Here is a 22,017-nt window from a genome sequence, read left to right on the forward strand (position 1 = left end):
CCTTGATCCTTTGTTATTCCAAATGAACTTTGTTATGGTTTTTTCTAAATCAGTAAAGAAATTTTTGGAAGTTCCATGGGTATGGCACTAAATAGATAGATAAGTTTGGGTAGGATGGTCATTTTTATTTTATTGGCTCGTCTTATCCATGAGCAGTTAATGTTTTTCCAATTGTTCAAGTCTAGTTTTAATAGTGTGGAGAGTATTTTGTAGTTGTGTTCATATAGTTCCTGTGTTTGTCTCGGGAGGTAGATTCCTAGGTATTTTATTTTGTCTAAGGTGATTTTGAATGGGATTTCTCTTTCTAGTTCTTGCTGCTGAGCTGTGTTGGAGATATATAGAAAAGCTGATGACTTATGTGGGTTTATTTTGTATCCTGCAACTTTGCTAAAGTTGTTGATTATTTCTATTAGCTTTTTGGTTAAATCTCTAGGATTCTTTAAGTAGACCATCATGTCATCTGCAAAGAGCGATAACTTGGTCTCCTCCTTGCCTATTTTGCCTATTTTGATGCCTTCAATTTCTTTTTCTTCTCTAATTGCTATTGAGATAATCATGTGGTTCTTGTTGGTTTGTTTGTTTATATGGTCAATTATGCTATATTGAACCAGCCCTGCATCCCTGGTATAAATCCTACTTGATCATGGTGGATGACCGCTAATAGTTTCTTAACCAGGAAGAATGACTATTTTTTACTATAAAATATGGAACAAGAATGGTTAAAATGGTGATATTACTTAAGGAGGATGAACAGAAAATAAGTGGGTACTTAAGTATCTCAATAATTAAAGTTACCTTGCTTGACTCAATTACCCTTAAATACTAAAAGGAATTTACAGATGTGATTTCTGAGATACAGTCAAACATACATGAAAAAGTGTGAATAGAAGAACCATAGTTCTAGAGAAGGAAATTAATGAAACAATTAAAAATTTTGAAAAGATAATTCAATTTGAAAATTTTTCCCAAGCACCTTTAACTTCCATTCATGTCAAAATGCTAGACTGAATTTAATAGATCATTTGTAAATATCTGGAAAAGTTAACAGTGATAAAATATAACCCACAGAAGGACTACATAGCTCAGGGCATAGAGAGTCAGGCTTGGAATTGGAAGGTTCTAATTTCAAACTTGGCCTTACACATTTCCTAGCTATGTTATCTTGTGCAAGTCCTTTAACTTCAATTACCTAAAGGATTTGGCTTTTTGGCCTTGGAACTGATACGTAATATCAATTCGAAGACAGAAGGTATTTTTTTTAGTAGCCAGAAGATTTTCAATACCAAGTTATTGTAACATAATCCCTTCTTCCATATCTTTTTTGGGAAGAATGATTAAACTAATATGTCAAAACATTTGTTTATAATCACAAATATAGTGAGTACCTAAGATCAAGTTTGTACTAAGATTTTTACTGACTTCAAGTCCAATGGTTTATCCATTGTTCATTTTCACTGCCTCATCGTATCATATTTTTGGAAATTCTATGATACAAGATAGACTTAAAGGGAATAAGTAATAAAGTCATTCAGTCCAATGCTTTCAGTTTAGAAAATGAACTTAATTCTCTGGAGGGGAAATGACTTTTCCAAGGTCACTAAGTTCTGGAGCTAGAATTCAAAACCAAGACCTCTGACTCACATTTCACTTTTTTTTTTATCACTACAGCAAACCATATCTCAATACTTCAAATAAACTTATTGAACCTTCCCCTTGTCTAAAGAGAAATTCAATTTTATGATTTAATTATGTCTTTTACAGAGATGCTACTGAGATGATAAAGGTTAATTTTTTGGTTCTTCTAAGCATTTATTGAAACCATTTCACAAATAAATGGGTTGTAAAAACACCTCTCATTCTCTAGATGGCATAGTAATTAGAGAGCTGGGATTAGGAAGACCTGAATTGAATCTCATCCCAGCCATTTATTGGATATGTGACTCTGTGCATTCAATTAAATTCTCTCTCAGTTTCCCCACTTGTAAAATGGGGATAATAAAAGAGCATGTGTTTCACAGGGTCGCTATGGAGAACATGTAACCTTAATACAGTTATAAAGTGCTTTGAAAACTATTTTCTATTATATTTTCACATTTTACAGATGAGAAAATTGAGGAAGAAGAATTACACTGATTTATCAAAAGCTTAATCATGAGCTAGTAGAAGAACCAGGCATGGAAATAAAAAACTTTTTTTCCTCTCTCCCAAGGGTTCTTTATATTCTATCACTCTACCTAATTAATGCAAGTAACTGTCCTGGACTTGGGGTCATTAGAATTTATCTCTCATTAAAAATTAGATATTAACATGGGAGAGGAACTGTCCCTACAGAACCGAGAAGAGATGGAGTCCTGCTTGAAAAGCCCTGAGTTGAACACAAGGAATGCATTTTTGGAAGGAGGAAATGATACCTCTCACAAAATTCAGTGGTGGCAGCAGATTAAATGTTAATGGAAAAGCAAAAGGGTTTGATAGCAAATGTGTTGGATGTGGATTCAAGAGAGCATTGGGCTATATTCTAACTCTTAAACTTACTAGTTGTGAGCTTGGCCAAATCATTTAACTTCACAATATTTTAAAAGGAATTTAACAAGTCAACTAGTCTAGACAGATCTGTAAGAAAGAATGTCCATCACAGCCCGACTGAAAATGGAGGTCCTGGAGCAAAAATTCCAATCAGAATGAGCACACTGCAAACCAAGGCTGTTCATTCTACCATTAGATAGATCATTGGGTGAATAGTTCTACTCCCTTCACCATCTTTTAGACATACACACATATAGAGTCATATTGACAACCAGAAAAAAATTGGCATGTTTTCCCCCCTTGCTGCTAGTTCCACACTATGAAGCTAACAGGAATATATTCTAATCTTTCCATAGAGTGAGCCCACTTGTTGCTACCTTTTTCTCAATTTTAAAGTGAAAAAAATAACTACTATAATATCTACCTTACAGGGTTCTTGTGCGGTTTACATAAGAGAATGCATATAAAGAATTTGGAATCACTAAAGTGCTATATAAATGTGTTATTTCATTTTTCTTCTATAGGAATCTATTCACAGAAAGAAGCAACTGAAAAAAAATAGTTCATTCCATATGATGAAGGTATGTATGAGCTATTTTATTATCTCACTTCTAGCAATAGATATTAAAGGAAAATGTATCTCAGATGATCTACATTCTACCTGAAAGCCCCAATTTTGTAATTGTAGTTAGGTATCATGATTCAATAAAATATAAAAATCTTTGTCATACCTTAATGGGAATCTCTTGAACAAATATAACCCTGTTTTCAGCAGTTATTTTTGTTTTCTTGGGATTATCATTACCTCAAACAATATGGTTCAAAAATCACATCAAAATCTATGAAGCTTTTTACAAATATAAGGGATTAGGGGAGTATTATTTTTATTGATAAAAGGTAAATAATGTCCAATGATAAAGCAAAGTACTAAAATGAGTAACATATAAAAAACAAGGTTTGCTTAAAATATCAGTACTTTATAAAAGTGGAAGAAAATGTGGTAGCAAAACAAGTGAAATAGGAACAATAATTATTTCATTTTAGAAAATCATGTATCCATGTTTCTTGAATTTATAACTAAAATATAGGGATGGGGATGGTGACAGAGAAAATTATCACTGTGGTTCCTTCTAGTTACAGGTTTCTTTTGTCCCAAGATCCTTTTAAATTCCTGGAAGATCAGAATAAGATTCATGTTTTCCTCAAGATCTCTAATTTCATTCATTCGTGAATAAATTCATCAATTTTTTTTTAATTTTATCAAGATACTCAACACCAACTTTGTTGCTACTAATGCCTGGCAAGAAGTAAGTATGTACAAATAGCTACTTAATCATTAAGTTTAAAAAACTTTGATATATCGAATCAATTGTTAGGAGTAAAAGTAAATAAGCAGAATCATCTTAAAACCTCATCCACAGAATCTGGGATAGTTCTACAATGATATCAAAGAACTCTAAAGCAGGAATATTTAAATTGAAAATAATTATTGTGGATATATTTCATTGTCTGGTGAATTAATTTCCACAACATAAAATTTAAGGATATGAAATTAGGAAAAACAACATTATAAAGAAAAAGTTATATTAAAATGAAAATAAATTTGTTCTGCTCCAAGTTCATGAAATTTCTAAAATTTAAGGATTAAGATAAGAAGTTCCCTGTCAGTCAAATTTTCTAGTTACACTTAATTGTAAAACCATGAGGGATGCAGAAGGATGAAATTGAAATCATGTCATATTTGCCATCAGAAATGTTTTGTCCAGGTTCTGGCTCTCATCTACCTGACTTTGTATGAATCATTTAGATTCTCTGGATCAACTTTCCTCATTAGTAAAATCAAGGAGTGAATTGGATGACCTATTCCCCAATATCTCTCTAATAAATAAGAACCTGGGGCTAACATCATTGCATGCAAATTATGTTCCCTTTTTACAATACCCATAGCAAAGATGTAAAACTTAATATAGGCAACATTGTCATTCAATGGACCTATATTACATATTTGATAGGTGTTCCATTGTCATAAATATTTTCATTTTATTGGTTCCCCTTGATTTTGATGCAAGCATTGTTTCCAGATTTGTTCTACACTACCTGATATTTACTAACTTGCAAAATAATGGTTAAAAAAAAATCTGTTGCCTAAGAGATCATTTCTGTAATGATTTATTTCCCTAAAAGGAAGACTTAAAGTAAATGTGTCTTTCAATATGAGATCAATTGCTGGTTAGAAATATTTATATTTTCATTTTTATTGGTCAATACATTTGTGATTATTCCTATTATTTCTTTACCTTTGTTTAAGACTTTTCACATTTCTCTGTATTGCTGAAGTTCTCTATTTCCTAATAAATAATAGATATCCATCATATTGCAATAGCATAGTTTCTTCAGCAGTTTTTCAGGGAAAAACAGTTGCCTTATTTTTTTTTTAAACCCTTACCTTCCGTCTTGGAGTCAATACTGTGTATTGGCTCCAAGGCAGAAGAGTGGTAAGGGCTAGGCAATGGGGGTCAAGTGACTTGCCCAGGGTCACACAGCTGGGAAGTGTCTGAGGCCAGATTTGAACCTAGGACCTCCCGTCTCTAGGGCTAGCTCTCAATCCACTGAGCTACCCAGCTGCCCCCAGCACCATTTGCCTTATTTTTACATTTTGTTAAGCAACTGAAATACTATACATATATTTTTAAGTATTGTTGAAATTTATGCTTGAATTTTATATCCAATGGGTTCCCATCATGATTTCCACAGTTAAAAATTTTTCATGAGATTAATGAATTATATAGTTTTCCTCCAATATGATTTCATTATTTTTACCAAATCATTGATCTAATTCAATTTGTTTCATCAGCTACAAATTAATCTTTTTTTCTGTGAATCCATTACAAATCCAATAGTCTTAAAATTCATTCTCAATATTGTACTGATTTTTATTTTTTATTATTATTAGTGATTTATATTGTTTTTATAAGATGGTCAGAGAGTGTATTTCTTTTTTTAAAAATATTGATATAATTTGATCACATCTTTTAACTCATAATGTGGTTTTATACATAATACATATTTCTTATGTATGTTGAAATTCAGATTTTCTTATCAAAGAAATTTGATGAAAATATTTTCAAATTTCATAGTTTCTCTTCTCATTGCAGTTTTATTCATTTGAAAACATTTGATATTATTTTTCCCTTCTTTCTTTAAAAAAAATCTTTCCTTAATCACAGGTATAGGAAGTAGTTCTTTTCATTCTCACTTTCTCTCTCTCTCTCTTTCTCTCTCGCTCTCTTTCTCTCTGTCTCTCTCACACACACTTACACACACATACACATACCTACACAGAAAGAGTAATGTAGATGGTAGGCTACTAATCTTGAATATGAGAAAATCTTGGTTAAAGCTGGCCTCTGAAACATTATTCAAGATTAGATTTTTCAGTTAAGCTCAGAATGGCTGAAAAAACAAATACAAAAACCAAAAACCCTTGAAACTTGTTTACTGAACTACAGTTTGCCTTTCCTTTTACTATAGAAAGCTTCCATATTAAAAGTAATTTTATGTGGATATTATAGAACCTCTATATATGATATTGAAGTTTTGTGAATGTTACTTACCTAATTGTAAGCTATATCTATTTAATTAATCAGTCAGTCTCTCTGGGCAATTTTGGAGAAGGTCGTTCTATTGTTAACGTTAAATTTGAGTCATTCTGTTCTAAACCAAAGAGCTACATTAGGGAGTCCCTCTGACTTCCATTTATCTCCAAAAAGTGCTTATTAAAATCACAAAATATGATGGAATTTACTTTTTGAGTTTATTAGAAAGATTGAGGCAGATAATAGAGAATTTATATCTACTCATCTTTTATTTTTCTTCAGTTTTCTCTGATCTAGAAGATAAACTTTGGTAAAAAAAGATGGCAAATAGGGATTTGAAATGCTATATATTATGGGAATCAGAAATACTGAACACTCGGTCATCCTTCCTCAATTAACTACATTCCAGGGAACTGAAAATCCTAAATGATGATTATTGAGTCATTGTCAATAACATGAAGAAAAAGAGAACTTAGGTAGGATTGGAGAATTGCTTGTGTTTCCTATTTTTAGCTTGACTTTGATTCTTGACCAAATGATTGAAACTATTATTAAAGAAGGATTATTAATAAATATTTTATAAAAGATTACAGAATCATTCAGTATTTACCAATAATCACTGTAGCAAGCCTAACCATATATCCATTTCCAGTAGGTAATAAGGTAGGAAATTTAAGTGATTTTGCAATTATATCACTACATTTCAGTAAATACATGGCTATGTAACTCATGCTATTGTTGAAAAGACTGTGCAATGATTCCATTCTAGAACTGGGTATTTTCATTGAGACTCAAAAATGTGAGGCAGTGGGGAATAAATGATTGCTTCTGAAAAAAAAAAAGGAAGGTACAACATGATCTCACAAACTGTTAAGTGTCAGACAGTAGGTTAAATTCAAATTCATTCCAATTCTTCTAATGCAATACTGGAATGACTCCCCTACTTAAGGAAAACAATTAAGATAGAGTCAAGGGAGAACTAGATTAAAGTAAAAAACATAGTAATAGGTCATTTGCTGGAATCAGTGAGGAGAGTAACCATTCTAGAAAGAGAGAATATTGGTAAAAGACATGATCTTTAGAATTGTTAAGAAGGTGCATTATTTTTGTCTAGATGTCATCACTTTATCTTTGTCCATATTATTTCCCTCAGTAACTTCCCAGTTGTCCATAGAAGTACTCATCTGCAACTCTCTGAGTTTCCTTTTACAGAAGTAAAAACCTTGATCTGTCTTTTCAGGGTAATATACCACCTCAAGGACTGAGAGAACATTAACAATTATCATCATTTACAAACTTGTCCTGTCTGTCAGTGAGCTGCTTTCAATTATCTATCACATGAGAAAGGATATGATAAAGAAGACAATAGTAAAGTATTGTTAACTGGGTGGCATAAGGTAACTCCTCTTTAAAAGAGATTTGAAGTTGAACTACTTTTAACTCAAACCAATGAGCTTTTAAGGGTGGAATCTGAAACATCAAGCAGGTATCTAGGCATATGAAGACCTTTTATTTTCCCTGATATCCCTGATAATTATGAAAGAAAATGTTTTACATATTAATAAATATATAACATATATAATGTCCCTTTCTTACCTATAGGAGACAGTACAAGTCTAAAAGAAGAGATAAAAGACAAGTTCTCTATCTTCAAAGATATTCACTTTGTAGTTAGTAAAATAACTAAATTAATGAAACAGAGTAGAACATATCAAGCAAAGCTTAAAACCTCAGCAAGAATTTTGTAATGCCCTAAAAATGTCAATTATGGGGTATCAACAATAATTCTAAGAATTCAAGCAAGGTAGAAATTATTTTGGAATGCAGTGGTCTGGGATGTCTAGAGGGAAAATATAATTCAGTGTGGTCATGGAAATGAGAAAATGATTCATATAAAGAGAGAAGATTGTGTATGTTGAGGGGTTGGAGGATGGGGGTGGAGAGCCCTAGAGAGAAATAATAGCTTGAGGAAAGTTGGAGTAGCTGAAAAACACTTGATTCAATTTCAATGCCTTCAATAATATGGAAGTCATATTTCCTTTATCACACCTTCCTTCTAATGTTTACATTTCATAAAATATATGGCTCTCTCAGAAGTTTACATTCTATGAAAATGTAAATGTAAGGGGTGTACTGTACTCTTATTGGCATTATTGTGATTTACTATGATTTTGCAAATTTGACTACAAGTCAGTTACTGATTCTACATTCATTCAAAGTCTTTTAGAATCATGAAGTCTTGAAATTTTAATTAGAAGCAACTTTCTAGAATAAAGATGAAATATTATTTGTAAATAATCTTTGCATATAAAATATATGGTGCAATAATTGCTGTATGGAAGTTTAGAATATAGAACGAAGAATGTTAGCTCTATAAGAAACTTTAGGTAATAAGATATAGATTTTCAAAATTATAGGGGAACTAAAATAGAATATCAGACCTAGGAAGGGACATTCTTTGTTATCTAATCAAAATATCTAATTTTACAGGAGTGGGAACTAAATCTTTGAATGAGGAAATGACTTGCCAATTCTGATTTAATGATTGCCACGGATTGAATACCCAGGAAATAATGACAGTTACTAATCTCACTGATATGGTAGAATTCATTCTTCTTGGATTTTCAGATCTTCCCAATCTCCAAGGGGTTCTCTTTGGGATTTTTTTGGTAATCTATATGAGTATTCTGATAGGAAATGGCCTCATCCTTATCATAACCAAAGTTGATCCAGCTCTCCAAACTCCCATGTATTTTTTCCTTGGAAATTTTTCCTTCTTGGAAATCTGTTACACATCAGTCACTCTTCCAAGAATGCTGATGAACCTTTGGTCTCAGAAAAGACATATTTCTTTGTTGGCCTGTGCTGTACAACTTGGCTTCCTCCTCATTTTGGGAGGTACTGAGTGCCTACTTCTGGGTGTAATGGCATATGACCGTTATGTGGCCATTTGTAAGCCTCTGAATTATCCTATGATCATGAACCACAGGGTATGTGTTCAGTTGGTGGTTGCCTCATGGGTCAGTGGAGTCCCAGTCCAGATTGGACAAACATACCAGATTTTCTCTTTACCCTTCTGTGGTTCTAAAAAACTCAATCATGTTTTCTGTGATATCCATCCTTTATTTAAAGTGGCATGTGGAGACATCTCTTTAAATGAATTCTCTGTGTATGCTGATGCTGTACTCTTTGCTATGGTTCCTTTTCTGCTAATAATTGGATCCTATGTCAAAATCATTTCCACTATCCTAAAATTGCCATCTGCCACTGGAAGGTCCAAAGCCTTCTCTACTTGTTCCTCCCATCTCATAGTTGTGGCTTTATTCTTTGGGTCTGCTATCATTATGAATTTAAGACCTAAATCATCTCAATCAGAAGGAATAGACAAAATACTTGCCCTTTTCTATACCATTGTTACCCCTATGTTTAACCCCCTAATATACAGCCTAAGGAACAAGGATGTCATTGCTGCAATGAAAAAAATATTTCAAATTTTAGTAGTATAATGAAACAAATAGTTGAAATTTCAAAAAACTGTTGTCTGTATGTTTGACCTGAAATGACCTTAATAATTTCCCATCTCTATCCCATTCTCTCCTTTAGAAAATTTATAATTCCCTCATAATAATCTTGATTGTTTGGGGATAGATATTCTTATTGAGACTTGCTGTCACTTTTGATGGTAGACTGTCAAAAATTCATAAGAACAATTTATATATTATTGATTTTGTCTTTTTCTTGAGGTAAAAAGACCAACTAAGTATGTAAATATTAAAAAGTAATGTTGTGAAATGATTATAGGGAACTTCTATCACCAAAAATATTTTGCTCAGGGATAAATAAAAATTGCTAATATTTTAACTTCATATTTTTAAGCACAGATGGTTTCTGAGCTAAGCATTCATTCCATCTGATGTTTCTTTTCTATTCAAATTAAATGTTGCCAAATTAAATGTTTGTTCAAATTAAATGACATCCAGGACATGTATTTTTTTTTCAAAATTCTAATTTTCAAATTGTCTATCTTCCTTGAAGACTATCTTTTCCACAAAACATTCCTTGACATCCTAGTATTTAATGTTCTCTCCTTCCTCAAATTATTTTTCTCCTACTTAGTAGTTCAAACACTAAGTCTTTATTGATTGATATGATGTCCTTGAATTAAATTTCTACAAATTTACTAGTAGTACAAAAACCATCACATCACAGGATTATATCAGTTCCTTGAGGGCTAAAAAATTTCTTTTCCTCCTAAACTTTAACACATTAGCCACAATACCTTAATAGTTATTTGATTGATTGAATAGGATTATGTCAATATTCCAAATTACACATTAGCTGAATTTCAATTCTGAAACATTTAGATTCTAGAATGCAGATTATGGTCTCTCTGAACAATTTTCTTCCCTTAGCTGTTCTTTAGAATAATGCTTTGCCAAAATATTAATGATTTCTGTTTCTTAATTAAGACATTAAGGAGCTTGATTAGATGATTAGAGGGAAATAGTGTTACAAAAGACTGAAAGTCATAAATTATGGACCACAATGACATATTACTTTACTATCCTGAGACTCATTGGCCCTAGAATTAAGAAAATAAAAGTTTCATTGTTCAAAATATATTTCCATATTATCCATATTTACAATAGAGTGATCTTTCAAGACCCAAACCCCAATCATATCCCCATTGAACCATGGGATCAACCATATAGTTTTCTATTGTGTTTCTACTCCCAGAGTTCTTTGGATGTGGATAGCATTCTTTCTCATAAGTCCCTCAGGAAAATCCCTCCTATTTTAAACTTTTAGAACCAATGGCTTTCTTTAAGACCTAGCTCAAGAACAAACTTCAGTAGGACCTTTTTTCTCTAAGTATCACTGCATTATTCTCTAAGCATCACTCACTATATTTATGTAGCAAATATTTATTTAGGCATTTAAAACATATGCTTCAACAATGTTAGCTCTGTAAGGGCAGAGGCTTCCTTTTTCTCTCCAATACTTACTAGAGTTCCTGGTACATAGTAACACTTATGAATTATTAATGGCATTATAGAAAAATATTCACAAATCTCCCAGAAATATAATATGATTCCTTTCTCAGAACCTTTTATATTTATGGAGAAGGGCATACTCCCAAAGTAGATTTGGTGATGAATTATTTGACTATGGCAATCTATGTTTCAAAAGGAAAATATTAAATGTTCTTGAATCCATTTAGGCTGCTTTCTGTCTCTTCAGGGAAGTTTATGGAGTGATGAAATAAAAAATAGAAGGTTTCTTTTAAAATATGATCTATGAATATTACTTAAGTAAGCAAGTGATTGGAAGAATTGACTTGCATCTATCTTGACATACAACAAAAATAAAGCAATGAGACAAAAGGAAATTTTATTTATATGAGAGGATCAATAAATGAATATAATTTATTGAATGATAACTATGTACTAAGCATTATTACAGGCCCACAGATTTTCTAAGGTGAGGCAAATAAAAGAGGTGGAAGAAGAAACAGTTTTATTATGTATCCAAATAAACATTATAGTGAATATTTTGTCATTTAATTTTTCAGTACTAATAATTAATAATTGAAAAAATCATAACATATCTTAAACTTTATAATATCATCATTTGCCATGGTTTCAAATACCATCTCTATATAGATGGTTCTTAGATGTATCTATCCAAATCTTACTTTGGTTATCACATTCATTATGGCATTTCTAACTATCAAGTATGCATTTTGAACTAGATTTTTTGTGAACAACTTATACTCATGTATAAAACTGAACTCATCAATACTATAAATAGTTACACCAAATGGCGTAGCATTCAAATTCCTTAAAAAAGAAATTGCATGAGTTACAGGAGGAAATAAACAATAAAACTATTGTATTGGAGGATCTCAAATTTTCCTTATCAGAACTAGATAAATCAAACCAAAAATAAACAAAACTAAATAAAAGAGGTAAATAGATTTTTAAGAAAATTTAAATATAATATATTTCTGGAAATTTTGATTGGGAATAGAAGGGAATATGACTTTTTTCTCAGCAACACATGGCACTTTCACAAAAATGGAGCATGTATTATAGATCACAAAAGTTTCACAACTAAACAAAAGCAAAAATATTTATGGTATTCATCCTAAGAAATAGTTATGGGAAAATGTACAAATTGTTAAGAGTAAAATTTAGGGTTGATACTGAATATATATTTTAGTTGGTTGCCAGGGATTTAAATTCTAAATCCCAATGAAATACTCAAGTCAGAATGGATTTTATGTTAGTTTATTTACAACAGAAGGAAGAAATTAAGGAAGAAAGAAAGAGAGAAAGGGAGAGAGATAACAGGCAGGAGTTCAGAGGCCCCAGCCAAGGGATGGGGAGGGCAGATGATTAAATCTAGCTCAGCTTCCAGCCATGAGCCCTCCTCCAAAATGAGGGGCCTCCTCAGAGGCTGGTGCCTCCAGAAAGCCAAGGAAAGGGGAGTAAGCCTTATAACTCACCATGTGATTGTCTAAGAGAAGCAGTCTCAGGTGTTACACTCAAGTTCCTCTAAATCAAGTTCCTCCGCCAACTCCTCTCAAAGGAATTGACTCAAATTATAAAGACAGTTTTTTTTTACATTACTTCCTGTGTCTCACATGTACCAATTGTGGCTTAAACTTGGCTTTTGGACAGCCCAGGGGGTCAGTCAGTTGTTTCTGATTTGTCACTTGCTAGCACATACTTGTCATAGACCTTCCTCCTCCACACTTAATACCTAAGTGGAGATGTATACATTCCTGTTTGCTAAAATTCTAAAGACTAAGAAGGGTAGAGGAAATATAAAATTCACAAAATCTAAATGATTCAATCAATAGAATATAGATTGAAAATCAATGATGTAGGCATGTAATTAAAAAAAACCCTAGAAAATAAAATCAAATTAAAATCTCCAATTAAATATTATATTGGAAATCCTAAAATTCCAAGAAGAAATTAATAAAATTGAAAGTTAAATCAGAATAAAATATTGAATTAATAAGAAAGGATTTTTTATGAAAAATATAATAAAATAAAAAATCTTCAATTACTTTGATTAAAAAAAAGAAAAGAAACAAGACTATCAGTATCAAAAATGTAAATGACAAATTCCCCACCCACTGAGAGGAAATTAAAGGAATTATTAGAAGCCACTTTACCCAATTACATACCAATAAATCTGACCAAGATAAAAAAATTTTTAAGATTGTATAAATAACTCAGATTAACAATTACATTTAATACATCAGAAACCTTATTTGAGAAAAAAATCAAACAAGTCATCAATGAATTCCCTAAGAAAAAATCACCAGTGGATTCTATCCCATATTTAAATATAATTAATTCTAATATTATATAAACTGCTTGGGAAAAAAAATATGTCTTATGAAGAAATTCTACCAAGTTCCTTTTACAACACAATATTGTACTGATATTGAAACCAGAAAGAGCAAAAACAGGGAAAGAAAACTAAAGACCAACCTCTCTAATTAAGATTAATGCAAACATTTTAAAATAAAATACTACCATGAAGTTGGCAGCTATATAACACAATATATCACAAGTATCATACCAAGCATGACCAAGTGGAATTCACACAAAGCATGCAAGGATGTTTCAATATTAGGGGAAAAAGTGTCAGCATAATAAATTATAACAATAACAAAACCTAGAGAAATGATATGATTATCTCAATATATAAAGAAAAACCTTTAAAAATAAAGCATTCATTTCTATAAATACAATAGACAACATTGTCATAAATGGAGCTCTACTTAAAATGATAAAAAGCATTTACCTGAAACCATCAGTGAGCATTATCTGTAATGGGGGTAAGCTAAAAACCTCCCCAATAAGATCAGAGTTGAAGCAAGGATGTACATTATCAGTACTCTATTCAAAATTGTACTAAAAAATCTAGTTATAGCAACTATAGGATGGAATGTAAGTATTTAGAATAGGTAATAAGAAAAGAAAGCTTTTACTTTTTGCAGATGATACAATGGTATAGTTAGATAATCCTAGATAATATTTTAAAGTTGAAACAATTAACAACTTAAGCAAAATGAGCTCACATAAATATCAGTATTTCCATATGCTACCAATAAAGTGATAGAAAAAGAAATCCAATTTAAAATAACTTTAAACAATATAAAGTAACTTTTATTCTACATGCCAAGACAAACCCAGGAACTACATAAAAAAATTACAGAACCCTTTTTGCAGAAATGAACTCATCTAAATAAATGAAAAAATACACACAACATTAAGTGCTGATGAGTGCACCAAGCCAACATCACAGAAATGACTGTTCTCTCTAAATTAATTTACTTTTTCATGGACATAACAATCAACCTACCAAAAATTATTTTATGAAGCTAGAAAAAAAAAAGAAGACATTTCATCTGGAAGAAAAAATAGTCAAAAATATTAAGGAAAGTAATAAAAAGAAAGTGACCCAGCTATAACAGACCTCATTCTGTATTATAAAGTTGTAATCCTCAAAATATTTGGGTACAAGTTAACGAATTGAGTAGTGGATCAGTGGAATTCATTAAGTATACAAAACACTGTACTGAATGACCACAGTACCCTGATATTTGCTAAGTCCAAGAATTAAAGCTTTAGGAGCAAAACCTCACAATTTTATATTTAAAAGTAAGGAAAATCAGAAAAACATATGGCAGAACTTAGGCATAGAAAAACATCTTATTCCATAAACAAAGATAAATTTAAAATGCATACATGATTTATGAATAAAAAGTGATATCATAAGTCAGATGGGGGTAAACAGAATAGTTTATTTGTCAGATCTATGGATAAGGGAAGAAACAATGATCAAAAAAGAGATAAAGAATGTTACAAGATATAAAATGAATTTTGATTCAAAAATAATTTTGATTAGTTTGAATTTAAAATTTTTGCATCATCCAAATCAATGCCACCATGATTCAAAGGGGGAAAAAAACTAGGAATAGGGAGGTATATAGCAAGTTCAAAAGGGGTGTATGGGTTGCTCAGGGAGGAGTAATAGCTTTGATATGGAGGGCTTATCATGCCCTCCTAGGGCAGCTCTCCAGCTTCTGACCCTCACCTGACACCCAGCTCTCATTTGTGGCTCCCAGTAGCTGCTAGCATGCCACACCCTGAGCAATGGCTTCTACAGGCTGGCTAAACCTTGTGAGGGTAGCCATTGGGTCATCATAGACCCCTGGTGAACTAGGGCTTTGCTCACCCAGCATGTGAAGACTGCTTCGGCTGAACAGATGGAAGAAACCAATAAGAAGGTTCAACAGCTGAGATGGCGACGCAGCAAAGCACTGTGGAGTGCTTAGGGTGTGTTGGAGCACAAAAGACAACACGGCCATCCAATGCAGCTGAGGAAGTCTCCAGGTGTAATGACTTTTTGTGCCACTGGACCCAGGCTTCCAATGCAGAGAGAGTGGGACTGTCTCTGTGCATCAACTTTTCCACTTAAATCATCATGCACAAGTGTCTTTGTGCACAAAAACGCACAAAGACAATAGTCATCCTCGGTTACTGAGAGACTACTACTACTAAATCTTACAAAGGCAATATTTCTCAAATATATAGAATGTAGTCAAATTTATAGGAATATGCCTTTCCCACTTGCTAATTGCTCAAAGGATATGAATAGGTAATTCTCAGATAAACAAATCAATTATAGTCATGAGAAAAAAATCTTCCAAATCACTATTGATTAAAGAAAAGAAAAATAAAACAACTCTGAGATACCACCTCACAACTACCAGATTGGCTAATATAACCAAACAGGAAAATGATAAATGTTGGAGGCGATGTGGGAAAACTGGAGCCCTAATACACAGTAACTAGAATTTGAAACTGATCTAGCCATTCTGGAGAGCAATTTGGAACTACATCTTAAGGGCTATAAAATTATGTTTTGATTCAGCAATACAACTACTAGGTCCATGGACCTTATGGACCTTATGGAAAGGAGAAAAGGATTTATTTGTAAAGATAGATAGATAGATAGATAGATAGATAGATAGATAGATAGATAGATAGATAGATAGATATCTTTATATTGACAAATAAGTGGAAATTGAGAGAAATCTGTCAAATGGGGAATGGCTGAACAAGTTGTCTTATATGATTGCAATGGAATACTATTATTATTCCACAAGAAATAATAAACTGGATAACTGGAAAAAATCTGTGAGTACTTATATGAATTGATGAAAAATAAAGTGAGCAGGAATAAAACACTAGACATAGTAAAAGCAATATTTTACAATAATGACCTATGAATGACTTAGCTATTATTAGCAATATAATCCAAGACTGTTACAAAAGTCTGGTGGTGAGAAATCCTATTCATCTCCAGATGAAGGACTAAGGAAATCTGAATGTAGATTGAAGCATAGCATTTTCATTTTATTTTCTTAGTTCTTTTATGTGTGATACATATTTTATTTCAGAACATGATGAAATATACTTTACATGACTGAACATGTATAACCTATATTAAATTGCTGACCACTTCAGGGGAGTGATAGGAGAGAGGGAATTTGGATTGGAAAATATTTTTAAAAAATTAAATATTTCTTCTACCCTTAATTGTGAATAAATATGATAAAAATTAATTATGGAAAAATCATAAAAATATAACTATGTTAAATATCACATAGGACATTTTTTTAAAAAATGGATCAGCATTAAATGACTCATCCACACTTGTATATTGGATATGTTTCAGAAGGGCTCTTGAACCCTTGTATGAATATAAGATCTATTCTCTATGAATTATGAATTGTACATCAAGCAATTATATACTTCCTTTTCTTCATAGACAAAGTGTAAATATAATAAATAATCATATTTAGAGTAGAATAATGGACCATGATTATAATAATAGGACAAAATGTAGGGTGTGGCTAACACAGGGCTTAGCATATATAAGGTCTGTCTCAGTTGGGGATAATAAGCAAAAGCAATACATAGTATATAATTGTTAACATGCACATTTTTTTCTCATATATTTCTTCACTATAAGTTCAAGATAGGGTTAGAGTGATAAGCTTATTTAATGGCTGATCCAGTGAAGAAGTTTGATCCTTCTGTGTTCATTTAGAATTCCTCAGTTGCTTTTGTATTTCCTCCATTAGACCTTATTTCTTTACTCTGATCCTTTTGTTGCAATAACATGCAATAACATGCAACAATAATAATGTCATTACCGGGCATTTGAATTTGTAATGCTTGGCACAATCTTATCTCTGTTCCATCTCCTCCCGAATCAAACTAAATCTATTTTATTTTGTGTTTATCTTTTATTTGAAACCATCCCTCCATGATTACTATCTTTCTTATTGAAGCAATTCCCTCCCATACTCTCTAACTTTTAAATACTGTTACTTTCTCCTTTCCAAATCTTCTTTAATATATTTTTGTCATGAAATTGTTTTTTTTTCCTTTGAACATAAGGAGGCTGCATCACCTTAAATATAAAAAAATAAACAACAGAAGTGGCATTATAGCATATAAGAAATGAGTATTTTTAAATGATAGTATTATTTTAATATTTTTATATTCAGGACATTTTTCTATTTTGAGCTTTTAACTTTAAGTTGGTAAAAAGTCTTAACAGTAGAACTTTATAAATTGATTGACTTAGTCTTCAGGTGACACATAGACACAGTTGGCATAATTCTGGAAACAAGAAGAAGTTTCTGAAGAACTTAAAATAAAAGTTTTCAAATGTAGGAGAATAACAAAAAAGTTATATTTCCATATGGAGTAGGAAATAAATGGAGAAGAAATGATTCTCCATTAGTTCATCTTTTTGTTTCTTGATGTTGTTATTTAGTTAATAAATTCCTTAGTGCGGCAATGACATCTTTGTTCCTTAGGCTGTATATCAGAGGGTTAAAAACTGGGGTCACAATAGTATAGAAAAGAGAGAACACTTTGTCTATGCCAGATGAGTAGCTGGATTTGGGTCTCAAATACATAATAATACCAGAACCATAAAATAAACCAACTACAATGAGATGGGAAGAACAAGTGGAAAAAGCTTTATGCCTCCCTGTGGCTGATGGCAGTTTGAGGATGGTTGTGATGATTTTAACATAGGACCCAACAATCAAAAGAAAGGGAACCATGGCAAACAACACAGCATCAGCATAGACAGAGAACTCATTCATAGAGGTGTCCCCACATGCTAGCTTCAGTAATGGTGGAATATCACAAAAAACATGGTTGAGTTTATTAGACCCACAGAAGGGCAAAGAAAAGATCTGATATGTCAATGCTATCTGAACTGGGATCCCAGTAATCCAGGAGCCAACCAACAGCTGAAAACACATTTTTTGGTTCATAATAAGAGGATAGTTCAGAGGCTTACAAATTGCCACATAACGGTCATAAGCCATCACTCCCAAGAGGAAACATTCACTGTTCCCCAAAATGAGAAGAAAACAAAGTTGTATGCTACAGGCCAAGAAAGAAATGTTTCTTTTTTGGGTCCAAAGATTTGTAAGCATTCTGGGGAGAGTGACTGATGTGTAGCAGATTTCTAAGAAAGAAAAATTCCCTAGGAAAAAATACATAGGAGTTTGGAGACCTGCATCCACCTTAGTTATTATAATGATGAGACTGTTTCCTATTAGAATACTCAAATAGGTTACTAAGAAAATTCCAAACAGAAATCCTCGAAGGTTGGGAAGGTCAGAAAATCCTAGGAGAATGAATTCCATCATAACAGTCAGATTTTCTCCTGCCATTTTTCTCCCTGCATATTCCATTTTTGAAAATATTGAATTCAGGATAGCCAAAGTATATCAGTTTTCTAAGCCTTCATTTCGGTTTCTGTAAAATGAGTGAGTATATAGTCCATCAGTTTCCTTTTATAACTGATAATCTGTTTTAACGTTACCATCAGCTGCCCATATATGATACATAAAGTTTTGATTCTATTCTGTTGTCTATGTCTGGAATACTCTTCCTTCTTAACTTTCTCTTCTCTCTTTTGGTAAATCTCAATTTAAATCCTACATTTGTTCGAGACATTTTTTTTTGCCCAGGCTAGTACTTCCTAGATTGCTTCCTGCATACATATATATATGCATATATATATATATAATTCTGCATATATCTTCTTCATACATAATTTTTATAATTATACTATGATCTATGAAGATCAGGAATAATTTTAAAGCTTTTTGTTTGTTTCTTTTTTTTGCTTTACTTCCCCTCTGCTTATAGGACACAATATCTCCCACGTAGTAATAATTCAATGGATATTTCCTAGCTAATTCTTACTTTTCTAACACATTCTGGAGACTTTGAATTCTCATGGATCTGGGAACTATTATCCATTAATTCCTTTAAAATCATTCATATCAGAATATATAAAAATATATGCCTTATCACCCTGCTCTTGTAGAGTTTGCTGACTACCTCAAACTTTAGAACACTTCATGAAGGAGAGAAAATGAAGAGGTGAACTCCTTTAATATTTTATATAATGGAGTTTCTACTCCCAACAGGATCATTCTATAATCAAGTTGGTCTGCTCAATGACTAAAGAATCTAACAAATATATTTTGTTGTTATATACTATTGTTTCTATTACTCTGTGCTTTTCAAAGATCATACAGACAGTTTTTAAATGATTTTCACAATTTCTTTTGGGAGAGATATGATTGATGCTATTGTTCCCATTTTAGAAACGTATAAACAAGGACACATCCAAATTCAACCACCTGATTAGAACTCTATGCTCATTCTTTCTGTCATAAATGACAGTAAGTCACTTGTTCTATTCTAGCTATAGCAGAAAGTAGCTATAAAAGATGAGACTAGAATTCAAGTATTCCTGATTTTCAGACTATTTGACAATTATTATTGTTATTATTAAAAGTAGCAGGTAAACTCTAATTGTCTATCAAATATAAATTCAATTCTAAGCTACTGAAAGTATTTTTTTCTTCTTTTTATAAAATGCTTCAGTTTCTTCATCTGTAAAATATGGGTTAGGGATTAAAAGTACTTGCAGATATCTTCCAGGGTCAAATTATTTAAACCTTCCTGGCTATACTACACATTTTATACTCATCATTAGTATTCAATTGTTTCTATGTTTATCATATATATATATATATATATATATATATATATAGCCAAGGCATTGAATAGTTTGGTGATGTTTAGTTAAATATAATGGAAAGAACAGATGTCTCAAAATTTGAAGACAAGTTCAATTATAGGGTTACTGGATCACTATGTAAATTTGGGAAATGATTTCTTAACTCAGTGAGTGATAAAATATGGTAGGACATTGGACTTAATAAGAATTCTTTTGATACTACATTGGGCTCTACTTTCTAAGTAGTCATTGAAACTTTAATGACTTTTTTTTAAATTTTCTTCATTTTTGTCAAAAAATATTCAGAATCTACCAAATTATATCCAGCCTACTTTCTTCTATTTTGTCCACAAGATGAAAATGACTTTGACAAATTCATTGCTGAAATCTAGATGAAATATATGAATAGTAGTCTAATTTTAAGAGATCTTATGGTTACCATAGCATTAAATGGCTTGAACTCTTGTGCAGTCATTCTCTATTTTTTTTTATTCACAACTTTATTTTCCTAGATCCTTACCTGAGTTGAGATGAATTGACATGATCATTGAAAATATGGCAAAATATAAGGTTCTTAGTTTCCTCTTCCAAGAAACTATGTTGATAAGCAAGAAAAACAAGCTTTCACAGCAAAAAAAAAAATCCTTATTTCTTTTTTTTTGTATCAAATAGTAGGTTACAGAACAGTAAATAAAATATTTAAACAATGAATTTTTTTTTTTATTCTTTACCTCTTATTGTCACCTTGGCATATTCTTATGATGACCAATAAATCTGAGTAATAAATATGTTAACATCTCCTTTCTTGGCATTATTAAATGACTTTCAGCATTTTCAATGACCTTTTCTAACCAGGTTCTCATATGATATTTAATATTTAGAACCCCAAAGTTGCTATTGCTTTCTAATACAGGATGTTACTTTTTTGGTTCAGCATTTCATGTCACAGCTTTATGAGAACATCACCATTCTCTATACTTTATCTTGATGCCTAAGTGGGATTATAAAAGTGTCATGGGAACTTAGCTATCACCTAGTTCCAATTACCCCTCAAATAAAAGAATATGAGGTATTACTTAAAAGTGATACTTACGTTTCTTAAATAAGATAAAATTATATGCCGTTGCTTCTTTCTCTGATGAGTATATTGACAATATTAAGGATGTATGAGAAATGGAATTCATAAGATTATTTACAGTTTGTGATGGCCTATAACTCATTATATCATTGAATCTTCACAAATCCCTGGGAGAAATTATTAGCATTATTTCCCTCTTTTTACTGGACAGACACTTGAATATCTGAGAGGACTTGCTCATAGTCACACATATATTCAGTTTCAGAATAGGCACTAGAATCCACGTTCTCTTGACATTAAATCCAATGCCTTCTATTACATCATAATGTTACTAAATTATGCCTTAAAACCTATGTCCATGCCCACCACATGCATTAGAGACATGCCTCTTTGAAAAATATTCCTCTGTATTCACAGCCAATGTTGCCCTTTAAATGGAAAGGATTCTTATCCTGCCTTGCTCAATGGGGACACTTTTTCAACGTGATAATTCTTTTTTTACTTTTAATTAGTGGTCAAGTGTTGTGAATCCAAGTTTGTGGCACAAAATATGCTTTAATGAGGCAGTACAATGTAATAGAAAAAAGTTTTGGCCTTAGAGACTGAGGTCAGGGACTACAAGTTTGACTTCTCTTTTAACTAGTTGCAGGTTCTTCACAA

At 31.8% G+C, this 22,017-nt stretch overlaps 2 protein-coding genes across 2 annotated transcripts; one reads left to right on the plus strand and one right to left on the minus strand.

Moving 5' to 3' along the window:
* Positions 1-2,307: 2,307 nt before the first annotated feature.
* On the plus strand, positions 2,308-9,628 carry LOC100021227 (olfactory receptor 10AG1-like). The gene is made up of 3 exons (XM_001373405.5): positions 2,308-2,426; positions 7,335-7,363; positions 8,727-9,628. The coding sequence occupies exons 1-3, from the start codon at positions 2,308-2,310 to the stop codon at positions 9,626-9,628; spliced, it is 1,050 nt and encodes a 349-aa protein (XP_001373442.5).
* Positions 9,629-17,991: 8,363 nt separating this feature from the next.
* On the minus strand, positions 17,992-18,936 carry LOC100021208 (olfactory receptor 10AG1-like). The gene has a single exon (XM_001373392.3). The coding sequence runs from the start codon at positions 18,934-18,936 to the stop codon at positions 17,992-17,994; it is 945 nt and encodes a 314-aa protein (XP_001373429.3).
* Between the last annotated feature and the right edge of the window lie 3,081 nt (positions 18,937-22,017).

This window comes from Monodelphis domestica, chromosome 6 (assembly GCF_027887165.1).
Source record: "Monodelphis domestica isolate mMonDom1 chromosome 6, mMonDom1.pri, whole genome shotgun sequence".
Classification (NCBI taxonomy): Eukaryota; Metazoa; Chordata; class Mammalia; order Didelphimorphia; family Didelphidae; genus Monodelphis; species Monodelphis domestica.